General features: G+C 45.0%; 1 protein-coding gene and 1 long non-coding RNA gene across 3 annotated transcripts in view; one reads left to right on the top strand and one right to left on the bottom strand.

Moving 5' to 3' along the window:
* The window catches only part of LOC140686698 (uncharacterized), a 90152-nt gene extending 87966 nt beyond the window's left edge, over positions 1–2186 (bottom strand). Inside the window, exon 1 of the long non-coding RNA XR_012060501.1 lies at positions 1746–2186. This is a non-coding gene — a long non-coding RNA (uncharacterized lncRNA). The remainder of the gene's footprint in view (positions 1–1745) is intronic.
* Positions 2163–12171, top strand: part of GADL1 (glutamate decarboxylase like 1) — a 143704-nt gene continuing 133695 nt past the window's right edge. Inside the window, exon 1 of one of the 2 annotated variants that reach the window (XM_072940917.1) lies at positions 2163–2293. Coding sequence is in view for 1 of the 2 variants with exons in the window: in XM_006200751.4 (XP_006200813.1) it covers positions 10684–10720 (37 nt within the window). In the remaining variant the exon portion in view is untranslated. Of the gene's footprint in view, positions 2294–10621; positions 10721–12171 lie in introns of those variants that run through there. The other variant, XM_006200751.4, reaches the window with a different exon arrangement.

The following is a 12171-nucleotide window of genomic DNA, read 5'->3' as shown; positions in this document are numbered from 1 at the left end:
TAGCAGCACCATACACAATAGCCAAGACGTGGAAACAACCTAAATGCCCATTGACAGATGACTGGATAAAGAAGTTGTGATATATTTATACAATGGAATACTATTCAGCCATAAAAAGAATAAAATAATGCCATTTTCAGCAACATGGATGGACCTGGAGATTGTCATTCTAAGTGAAGCCAGAAAGAGAAAGAAAAATACTATATGATATCTCTTAAATGTGGAATCTAAAAAAAGACAAATAAATTTATTTACAAAACAGAAACAGACTCGCAGACATAGAAAAAAAACTTACGGTTACCAGGGAGTGAAGAGGGTGGGAAGGGATAGATGGGGAGTTTGAGATTTTCAGATACTAACTACTATATATAAAGTAGATAAACAATAAGTTTATACTTATAGAATAGGAAACTATATTGAATATCTTGTAGTAGCCTACAATGAAAAAGAATATAAAATGTATATATATGTATATGTGTGACTGCACTATTATGCTGTACACCAGATATTGACACACATTATAAACTGCCTATACTTCAATAAAAAAAGAGAGTGAAAAATGTTTGGATGTATCAAAAAGAAAAGTTCTCTACGAAAATAGAACAGGTTTTCTTTTTAGAGCCATAAAAATGCTTCAGAGTAGTTCAGTCATGTTCTTCCTAGAAGTCAAATCCAGAGAGAGTGTAAGGGAGAAAAGGCAGAGATCATTAGTCAATTTGAAGAAGAGAATTACATGAACAGTAAAGAACTGTAAATATTCTAAGCAGAGTCTTAGCTGGAATCATTTCAAACAGGTCTGGGACAAGGTGAACAAAAGATGGTCCTTTAGAGAGATTGAGGTCATTTTCTGTGTCCCTGCTTCTCCCAATAATTAGTCTGCAGCTTTTTATGTCTGCTACTGACATTTGGAAAGTTGACAAGCTATCAACTAATATTTATATTTTAAACTAGGCTTTTGAGGGATTTTTTTTCCCTGGTGTTGGTGGCAGGGTAGGGGTGGGTGGGTCAGGAAAGGAATGTAATAAGTCATCCAAAAGATACGCTGACATTTTCCGCGGAAGAATCACTGAACTTGACTCACAGGTTGAAAACTCATTGTGTTTTACTTTCTCCAACTAACTCATAATTAAGAAATCAATTTTAAAAACGCTTTATGAATATTTGGAGGAAATAAAGTATATTGACCATTTGATGCACGTTAGCCCCAGTGAGTTTACGGTAACCATCCCTATACCATATGGATGGTGGAAATTATAATTGTTCAAGTCACATCACCAGTAAGGCAAAAGGCCGCTTTCTCAGGACACAAATAGCAGAAGAGACAATGGTGCTGACTGAATAGTTATTTCTTATTTTTAAACAGAAAACAAACTTTTAAAAAATCCCATTACTTTATTGTAATTTTCTTGAGAGATTTCATCCCAAGAAAAATAAGATGTAACTCAAGTAACCAAGCAGGACTGTGTGGCACCTTCTGGGGACAGACCCTACCCCATATCCTCTGCTGTAGCTCCTCTCTGAAGGCCTTAGATAATAGTATCTCATGCATGTATCCTGAGTTTTTCAGAGGCTAAAAAAACACCCCACAAGGGAAGAAATGAACTACTAGATGACCGTGAGCACGTGGCTGCCAGGCCTTCTGGCGCGGGGGTGGAAGGCTGGTAGGGTTGACCGCCATGTTACCTCGGCATCAACCAGAGAACCGCGCACCAGCGGATCACGCACCCTGCGCCCCCCTCCTTTACCTGAAACCCTTGGAGGAGTTTGGGGTTTTCTTGGATGTCAGCTGCCCTGTCCTCCTTGCTCAGCTCTGCAGTAAACCTTCCTCTGCTCCAAACTCCGCCGTTTCAGTTCGTTTGACCTCACAGGGCGTTGGGCAGCGTCAGGCACATGAACTTGCCTTTAGTAACAGTGTTGGTGAAGCCAGAGCAGGACTCTGTGCGTGTGGCAGGTGGACTCCAGCCGGGGCCGCTCCTCCCCTGGGTCGCAGCAGCTGCCAGAGCTCACCTGGCTCCGGGGAACTGGGAGGGAACCTCCCTGACAGGCGCCGGCTGCTGCACAGTACAAGGCTATTTGGAGTCCAGAACCTTCGGGAGCTGCTGCGTCGACGTTCGACATTCGGCGTTGCCCCAGAGGGTGAGTCGCTCCAGCTCGCGCGCACGCGCGCGTGCGGGGAATTCTCTTCTCTCGAGATTTGGGGCTCGTTCCTGCTCGGAAGTGACCCTGCTCTGGGTTCAGGGAGAGCAGTTCTGGATCCTTCTGTCTCGGGAGCTGGGCCCACCTGTTTGGAAGTGTAAGTGGAATTTTTAGACGACGTCTCCTCAGGTTTGCCGTCTGTGCGACCGGAGCTGCTTTGCGGCTTGTGTTTCTTTCTGTGGGTCTGCTTTCGGGGTGAGCCCCGCGGGCTTGCGCAGGATGGAAAATCCCACCCGCTCCGCCCGGCTGCTTCCCCGGCGGGGCCGGCGCCCCGCTGGGTCCCGCCTCCTTCCAGAGCTGGGCTCGTGCGTTTGCAGGCCTCCGTCTGGGCGTGGGAGTGGGATTCGGGGGCTGCACCTAGTTGAGCTTTGTTTGTGGCACCGTGTGTGTTGTTTGTACGTGCGTCAGAACTGGCACTGGCCGGTTGAGACGTCCCTGAGTAACAGGGTCACGTGTGAGGACACCAGGGTGTCCTTCCGTGTTGCGTTGGCCTCGCCCCGGGCAGAGCCTTGGTCGGGACTTTCCCTCGTCCAGCCTCGTCTCTGAAGGGGCGCTGGCTGGGGTTCTCCCCTTTTGGGCTGGCGGGGCTTTGGTTGGGAATCTCGCTGTGGGGCTGTGACCCTGAGAGACGGCTTTCGTTGTTTGCTTGATACTTGGTAACATCAGCTGTGAATAATTGTGTGGTTGATCAGAGCTCTGTTCCATCTTACATACAGTCCTCCCAGAGTGTATTTTGCAAAACCGGGAGATCTTCAGCTATGCTGCCTTAAATGAAAGAAAATGGTATTTTTATTGTAACACTGTGTGACCTTACGACTCCCAGAAATCCGGAAAACAATGGCCCTAATGGCTCTACTGTTGTATCAAAGTGGGCCTTCTGCAGTTTGGCTTTTATCTTGGGTGGGTGTGGGTATGGGTGTGGGTGTGTGTGTGAATATGTGAATGCCTTGGTGCCTGAGTCCAAACCCTGTTTTTCTCTTCCTACTTTTGCTGAAAGTGAGGCATGTGAGCAAATGATATATATATTATTGTCTGTTACTGTTATTTCTTTAAACAGAAGTCGATATTTAGGAACTGGGGGGAAAAATCCCTGAGAATAGCTAGGATGCTTGGGTTTTGTATTATAAACCCTTAAGGGAGGAATTTTCACTTCTCTCCCTGTGCCTTTGAGATGTAAATGATTTACCTGCGCTCTCGAGGAAAAAGTTTTTTGTTTTTTAAACTCAGGCAGAAAAACTGAGATCTCTGGTTCAGTCTGTCTTTATGTAAAAACAAAATGTAAAAGAGCCTATTTAATTGACTTGAAAGTAAGCACTTGCAAATTAAATACTTCTAGGTGAAAAAGACGCTAGACAATACATTTCAGGCTCATGTGATCTAGGAAATATTCGGTATTAAATTAATATCTGATATTAAATCTAGCTCAAGTTTGTTGGTATAATTAACCCAGACATGTCTTCTGTTGTACCTAGGTTTACTGAAGGTCAGTAAGTTCATGTTACTTCTGTTACAGAGTTTGTCTGCAGGGAAAGAAAATACAATTAACTTGGTATGATAAAATTCTTACAACTAAATTGAATGCAAATAACATAAGAGCTTTGGAGTAAACTCTTTGGAAATAATTCTGTTTCAGGCATGTCTACTTAAAATTGATCTCTCCAGATACTTGGTAATTTGAAATTTTAGAGTTGTGCTAACGTAAGTTAAATGATGGAAGTTTGTTGACTGCCTAGGTCATTCCCAAACAAAATAGGATTCTGGAACAGTATTTAGTGAACATTGGCTTCCCTTTACGGAGAAGCTAAAGGTGCTTAGGACTATTATTAAATATGTTCAGTCGACACTGAGATATTCTCTATAAAAAGCACATTTTTAGAAATTACTACTGGTGTTTATGTTTGCCAGTCTGCAGAATGCTAATGTAAAAAGACAGTTCATAATTGCTTACTTCTTGGTTTTCACTAGAAATTAAAGTTTTTAAGAGTTGAGGATTCTAATTTAAGTAAGTCCTTAAAGCTACTAAAAATTATAAAGGAAACATTTCAGTATACAGTAGGAAAGAAGGTTATATGTTTTGAGTTAAATATATATATATATTTTTTGTCCTAAAGTTGGTTATTTCTAGATGAAAAAAAATGAGGGACAAACTAATATGAATACAGAAAGTTGTGGCAAGATTGTAGAAGGGGAGCCCTGAGAAAAGGGACTTTGTGCGTGGTGGGGCTGAGATCACATGGCACTTCAGTAGGTAAGTGGATTTTGTTATTGTAAGTAGGCTGGTGCAGGACTAGACTTGGTTCCTCTCTGTTAAGAGACAAGCTCACTTCCTTGTGATAACAGATGCTTCTGATAACAGATGGTGTGAAACTTTCTGATGTTGTTCACAAACTTCCTATCAAATCCTCATCAAAGTTCTTTTGGCTTCAGCTAACTTTGGGGTGCTTCAGGGGACCCCTGAGACATCTCAGAGAAAAATATTAAACTAACTCAGATTGGTTGGTGTGTTAAATTACACGGCATTGTCAAATGAGTGATACGCTACCTCAGATTATTTGTTATGGATAATTGTTATTAATAGAGATATTATGGAAACTATAAGGTTTCTGAAAGTTAGATCCGTCCTGGTATACTGCTGTCAGTCATAATTCTAGTTGTTCTGGTCATAATTCTAGTTCCAGTCTTGTTAGCTTGCGTGTTGTATGCCACAGCGACTTGACTAAGCTTTTTTGTCATAAATGTTTGTAACCAGATCTTTAACCTTGCATTTTTAAGTCTTCTGTTATTTATGGATAATTCAGCTGATGCTTTGCAAAACTGCTCCATCTTCAATAAGATTTACAAAAGGATTTTTTGAGAAGTATAAGTTTCTTTTAAGTCATACTGCTGACCTGGGTAAGATATTTAAAAAGTGTGATGAGAAGTCTGATTTTGTAAAACTGTTAGTAAGAAGGATTAATTACATAGAATTGAGTAAACTGGTGAGTATGGTTGTAATTTTTTGGTTTTGTGTGATATATTACTGGGTCTTAATCTGTGTTTTTTAAATTGAACTGTTTACCAAATGTCTCCCTATCAACATTGAAAGTTACTCCTTTGCTTCGAACGACACTGTTGCCCACACTGTTTGGGATAGAAAGAGAATTCTCTAATGGAGTTGTCACAGTATAACCATCATGACGGATAACAATGTTGGCTCTGTGTCTGTTGCCAAAAGCACATGTACAGTGCTTGTGTAACAACTGGGTATAAGTGATAAGATGTATGGCCTGTAAGTTGTTTCCTCGTTTACATACCTCTGAGCCTGTTCATGATATCTGGTTAGTTTTTCCCCTACCTGGATAACTAGGCAACTATAAAGGAGGCCCAGCACCGAGGGACGTGATCTGACCCTGGGGCAGGCGCCATCACCCCAGCATGGAGGAATGGATATTCTGATCATCAATGCTTTCTACTGAAAGATTTGCAATCAAAAGGGGAAATGGTGGAACCATCTGCACATATTGAAGTATGGGGAAGTCATGCTGGCTTATACACAGTTTAACTTAAACTTTACTGATCTAAGTGGCCTGTTTGATGGCCTTTTGGACATGCATTGTACAACTGCTTTGGCGTTGAGGAGGGGGACACATTTGAAAGTCAGACTGGAGTAGCTATGATTCAGACATCCACGGAAAGACTGGGTGGCCACTGGGGGCGTGATTTCGGACACATTCTTGTATTGTTGAGAACTGGATTTTCTGAGCTGTGTCCTACTGGGGAGAAGCACCTCACACTTCTAACTCTCTCCTTATTGGGAACAGCAGACTTTTTGTATTAATAGCCCAGCTTTGCCATCTCTCCTTCCACAAACCCTTGGCCCCCTCCTCTGCCCACCGCCTTCTGGTCTGGCTGCCACCACCCCTTTGATGTGGGTCTGACTGAGGTCTCTGACGGCTTCTCCATCGCTGTGTCCCATCCCATGAGGAGCCCTTCTGGCATGGCCTCTGCAGAGCCTGCCAGGGACTTCCTTCTCTCTGGCTTCTGTTGCTCTGGGCTGTACTTGCCTTCTCCCACTCTCTTTCCTTGCTCCTGTTGCTGGATCCTCTCCTCCATTTGCTCCTGCGGTTTTGTCCTGGACTTTCTTTTCTCCTCCTGCTGACAGTGCCAGCCTTGCTCATGGCTTCATCCAGCATTCATGAAGTCTCTGTCTTAGTATCTCCTCCTCATTCTCTTGCCCTTTGAAACTCTAGGGCCCTGTTGTTAAGCATTGTTTAGATCAGTCTATTTGAAGTCCCACCGCTGTTTGAACCTAATCCCAGACAATTCATTATGGATGCATCCTCCTCAAACACGACTGTAGCTCTTTATTACTTTTTTTTTAACTCTCTGCCAATAGTTTCATCATCTCCCCAACCTCCCAAGTCAGAAAGCTGAGTCACTGTCAGCTCTCTCAACCCCACATTTAACGCAAGTCTGGAACTTTCTAGAAAATGCCTCCTGACTGCACTATTCCTTAGTTCAGGTTTACAGATAGCCTCAGAATGGCTCCATCTCCAGTTCTCCTTGGCTGGTCTGTCTTTGATGCGTCACCAAAGTTGCCAATACAGCCCATTGAACTGACGTGCAACCTGCAAGCTCAAGTCTGAACACCTGGACTTGCAGACACTACTTCACCCCAACCTCACTTCTCAGATCCCCACCCCGCTGCTCACTGCCCCCCACCCCCACCAGTGCTCGCCACCCTAAACTGCTGCTCATTTCAGAAACATGCAGGCCTCTTGGTTTGCAGAAGCCGCTTCCTCTCACTAATGACTTCTTTTCTGACCTAAACTCCCCACTGCTCTGCCCGACATGCATACGCTTTTAGACCAGTCCTGTTGTCTGTTTGGAGATCTTGTTGGTTCTCTGACACAGCTACTTTCTCTCTCACTGTCTGTCTCAGACTCTGTCTCTCTCCGTCTCTTGTTCTCTGTCTCACTCTGCCTCTTTAAATTTACTTTGTGCCAGGCACTGTGTCAAATGTTTTTCTGACTGTGGCACAGATTGCTGGCTGCCTACCCAGTATCCATCCTCTCCCTTTCCCTGGATAATAGAATTTCTCAAATGCTCAGGTTAACACATACATACAACACAAACACAGGCATTTCCCTGTTTCTCTTACAGGGGGAGCATATATTGAATTTTACATGGAAGTTGTTGGATAAGGCTTCCAAGAAAGTTATTTTAAGGGACCTGACTCAGCTGCCAGGTGTTACTTTTGCCCCTTCCCCCTTCCTTCTCCTTGTTTGGACATGAGTCCGTCTGGAGTTCTGGGAGCCATTTTGGGACCATGAGGAAGTTCTGAGGCTGACGCTTGGATTAAGGTTGCTGGAGCAGAAAATGAGAAGGCTTCTAGGTCCTTGATGAAAACATGGAGCCACAATTTCAACTATAAGCCATCTAACTCCACTACGTTCCTGTTCCGTGAGAAAAGATAATTAATTTATTTAAGTCACTGCTAGTTGGGTCTCTTCTACTAGCTACTGAAAAAACTGCTTTAGCAGTGTGTCTATTATCATGCAAAAATCCTATAGAGTTTTTATATTATTAATCCCATTTTACAAAATGGAGCCTTAGGCAACTATGTGACTTGCCCAAATTACTCATTCATTGGATAGTCTTGGATTGACCCAGTGTTGAATCATTGACCCAGTATCTGACAGCTCAGCATCTGAATGTAGTGTTTGTCTGGTAATGGAGACTGAATTCCTAATCATTGTATTTTTTTGCCTCTGAGCTGAGCATGCTGCCCGAACTTTAGACCAGCACAACTGTGGGCCTCCTTGGGCAGGCGTGATTGCTGGCAATCTTCCCATCTGAATAGATCCCTGGGATCTTCTCTCTCACATCCCGTCCAGCAAAAGAACACTTTTCAGCTTTGAGTACATTGGTCCAATGGCCAACCAATTCTGTGTCTCGAGACTCTTCCTTCTTCTTGCTCTGAATGTAGATTCCTAACTTCTTAGAGTATTCCTAGGGGGATCTGTTGTTGAGATGAAATCAGCTTCCAGCAAGGTATGGGTAACAGAGTAGGTGCTTAACAAATGATACGCGGATTTATGAATGAATGAATGCTGCTCTCAGGGCAGTCTTGCCTGGGACACCAGTTTCCAGATTCTTTCTTGAGAATCATTTTTGTGTCCTGCCTTGTTGTGAAAAGTCAAACTTCCTTTGCGAAGGAGGAGTGCAGTTTCCTGTTACACCAGCTGACTTCTGTGTACCCTTGAAGGACCCGTTTTCTGAAAGGTTTTGGTGAGAAGCTCTTACTACAGACTGTGGAAAGTGTCTTTGCTAATTGATGCAACCCAGTGTAGGTATTGGGCACAGGTTTTGTAATTACAGAGAGCTGCCTTCCAATCATGGAGCTGAAATGCTTCCCCTCTGTGTTTCTAGGCCAGTAACTTAAGCTGAGCCTCTGTCTGTCCATCACTAAAAAGGGATAATAATAATTCCCATTCTAATGAGGATGATGGGAGGGAATGTATGAAAAGTGTTTAGGAGACTGCATAGTTCATAGTACATGTGTACAAATAAAAGCAACTCTCAGTAGTGAAAATGGTCACTACTGGTTTCTTAAGCCTTCAAGCAGAATTAGCCACCCCCTCTGCCATGTCTGCTCAATGCCCCATATCTTTCGTAGAACATAAAATAGATAAAATAAGTTAGCTGGTTCTCAGCCTGTCTCTCTCGACTACAGAAGCACTCTGAGGGCAGGATTTTTCTTTAAATCCCTAGTAACTGGCACAGAGGAAGTACTCAGTAATTGAAGAAAGCAAGCAAGAAGGGCTCTAACCTGTGCCTTTGTTAGAGGAATAACTATGAGAGCAGAGCTAAGCCAGGAAGAGGTGAGCACATGGCACAGTCTCTGGTTTTCAGTCTAAGAGATTGTGAATGGCAGGCATACTCCCTGGTTGGGGTGTGGGGGGGTGAGTGGGGACAGGTCTGTGAGTTGACATTTCTGCCATCCATCATGGCCCCATTCGGTCCTGGTTTGCCCCACAGAGAGATACACAGTTTAGCAGCGGCTGACCCTGGTCACTGTTCTGACCTGGAGCAGAGAGGGTCCACTTACTAGAAAGCTAAAAAAATTAAATGAAAAACTTGCCAGACTGTATATTCTTTTCAATATTTTTAATAGAGTCACCCAAGGTTAACTCCTGAAGTTTGTATTTATGCTTCCATCAGTAGATCTCAGTCCTTTGTCTGGTGAAACTGCACACAAAAGAGTAAATGGAGGGAGAGGGTCTCAGAAACTTCATAACATTTGTCTGTAGGGTCTTCACTTTAATATTTTTAGTATTAGTTGTAGGTGTTAGGAATCATCAATTCTTATTCAAGAGAAACAGTCTGCACTGTCTTCTCTGATACAGACTTTAATTATGCTCGCCAGAGGAAATAATTCATATTAGAAGGCTCTGTGCAGAAGTAAACCTGATTTTTTTTAGCCCCTTGAAGGGCCTGGATTACAAATGCAGCTCCATAATGTAGTTGTCATAAATGTGCTTTGAAATGGCGTTAACCGATTGCTCCTATCCTATCATCAGCCTAAGTCAAATGCTCCTAAGGGAATTTAACTTTAAACATAAAACTTCTTGGAGGGATGACAAAAAAGCAGCCCTCACTGATTAAATTTAAATTTACAATAGGAACATGGCTGAAACCCAGCTTCCAGAAGCTTGCTGGAAAAATTACAGTGTTGGGGAAATTTTAATCTAAAGACCATCGAATAGTGCGCCCTTCTAATTCACCACCTCTTTCTGCTCTCCACCACTGGACCACGAGGTGCCTACCGCCTTCCCGGCGCCATAGTTGGAATTTTGCAGAGGCAAAAGGGTGAAATCGGATAGGGGACCAGGCATTCGCTTGTGGAACTCTTAAATGTCAAGGCAGTACTGAATGAATGGGGAGCGGATCCTGTTTCCCGCGGCTGCCCTAAAATAGTTTCCCTGTGCCGGTGGCCTGCTGGAGGCATCATATTTAGCTTAGGGCTTCTCTGGCCAGATCGGACCCTGCGAGGTGGTTACTCCAAAAAGGTTGGACGCTGGAAAGGTCACAGGTCAAGGCTCACTCGCCTGCCTCGTCCAGTCTCTACCCCGGGGGACTGCCGGGGTGGGGAGGATGCTCCCCGCCCGTTCCTTCCCTGGCAGATGCCCCGCGCTCCCGCACACCGTCCCCTAGCCCTTCCCAGCTTGGGCAGAGGGACCCTGGCCCCGGGTCAAGCGGGCGGCAGGCCGCCAGCAGCTCGCCAAGTATTAATAGAGAGGCGCCGGCCGCGGGAGGCTGGCGCCGGGGCCTCCGGAGGCGAGGGAAGGCAGCGCGAGCGCGTCCCCGTCTGTCCCCGCGCGGTGGCGAGCGCCGAGCGGCTGCCGCGCGCACCTGCGGGTCCCCAAGGGGGGCGCTCCCTCGACAACTGCAACCGCGGCCTGGACTGTGGGAGCCGCGCCCGGGCCTCCCGGAGCCGGAGCAGCGATGAGCCGCGACCCGGACCGCGAGCGCCCGCTGGACGGTAACGACTCGCGGGCGCCGCGGCCTCTTAGCCCTGTTATAACCCGCCCCACGCGGGGTTTAAAGACCGCCCGGTGCCGGTGGATCTGGGGGACCAGGAGGAGGGTGGTTTATTTTCCTGCAAGGTGGCTGGTGTGGGTAGGAAGCCCCGCTTTTCCTGGATTTCTGCACCCTTTTTTTGCTCCTTTTCGGGTTATTTTGAGGATTAAAGAAGTCAACTTGGATAGAGCGCGGGGAGCCGCGCTCGGAACGCAGTGGGCTCTGGGTGGGCTTCTCAGTCAGACGCGTGACGGGTTTCAGTGCCCGGCACGCTGCCGCTGGTTCCCCAGGACATAGTGGGAGTCCCTTCCCTTTAAGAAAGATGATTTTTACTTCTGCTTTGAGACTGCCCAGAATCAGCCCCCCTCGCCCCCACCCCGCCCTCCACCCCGCTCCTCCACAAACAGGCATTAGAAGAGGCTACCTGATCTTACAGAGTGAGTGATGCCCTGATGTACTTCGGATTGGAACTTGGGGGTGAGGGACCCGGGATGCTAGTTGTTTAAAAAAGGCATCCCGCAGCAGAATTCTCCAAACTGCCCCCAGAACTCGGGTGTCATTTAGCTCTGCTGTGAAATAATGGCTACATGATTCTGCGAGGGAAGCGTTTAAGATTGCTCGAACGTGTGTTGAAATACTCTGAACCTTTTTCCCCATCAGAATTCACCTATTTGCATGTTCGCTGAAGATTTCAAACTAGACCCCTTCCCTGCCTCCGGTTACCCGCTGGTTATGAAGCCCTGCTCTAAAAGTTCATTATTGTTGCTATCCAGACATTCACTAACTAGTTAGTTGTTGACCTTTTAGGAGTGCTCCTCCTGGAATAACTCCTGTTTGCAGCAATAACCCTTTTGGAATGTACTGAACACGACTTAATGAAGCTGCTGTTAAGTTGAAACTCTCTAGGGGCTGCAACTCAACAGGTGATCCAGGTGTACTGGCCAGAGTTCCCTGTGGATCAGTGATTTTCAGGGTGGGGAGTTTTGCACATTAGTTGGCAAGGCAAGAGTCACTGTGCTCAAGAAACATTTCATTCCTTCCTTCCACAATCCCAAGGAAAGACATCATTACCCTGGGTCCCCTTTTGAAAATGTTTATTTTTTTTAAGTTATATTGTTATTGTTTTCAGTAAAACAATAACATAAAAAACTGGCATTTTGTGGAACGTTTTGTAAAACTGTTACTTTTGTGTTTCTAAGGGCAGCACACTGTAATTTTTAAGACAAATGGTTATTTGAGGACTGATCGATTCATTAGACTATTGATTTTTTAAAATTCCTAATAATATGGCAGGCAAGACATAGGGCAAGAACAGTCAGGATAATTGCTTCAGACTGCCTTAGCTCTGCACTCTTGGTCTTGTTTTATTTTTAATCATAATTCCTGTTTTAAAGCCACAAACCCTTTAGAACT

The sequence above is a fragment of the Vicugna pacos genome, chromosome 17 (assembly GCF_048564905.1).
Source record: "Vicugna pacos chromosome 17, VicPac4, whole genome shotgun sequence".
Classification (NCBI taxonomy): Eukaryota; Metazoa; Chordata; class Mammalia; order Artiodactyla; family Camelidae; genus Vicugna; species Vicugna pacos.
The sequence above is the reverse complement of the archived record's forward strand: the minus strand, read 5'-3'. Positions and strand labels throughout refer to the sequence as shown.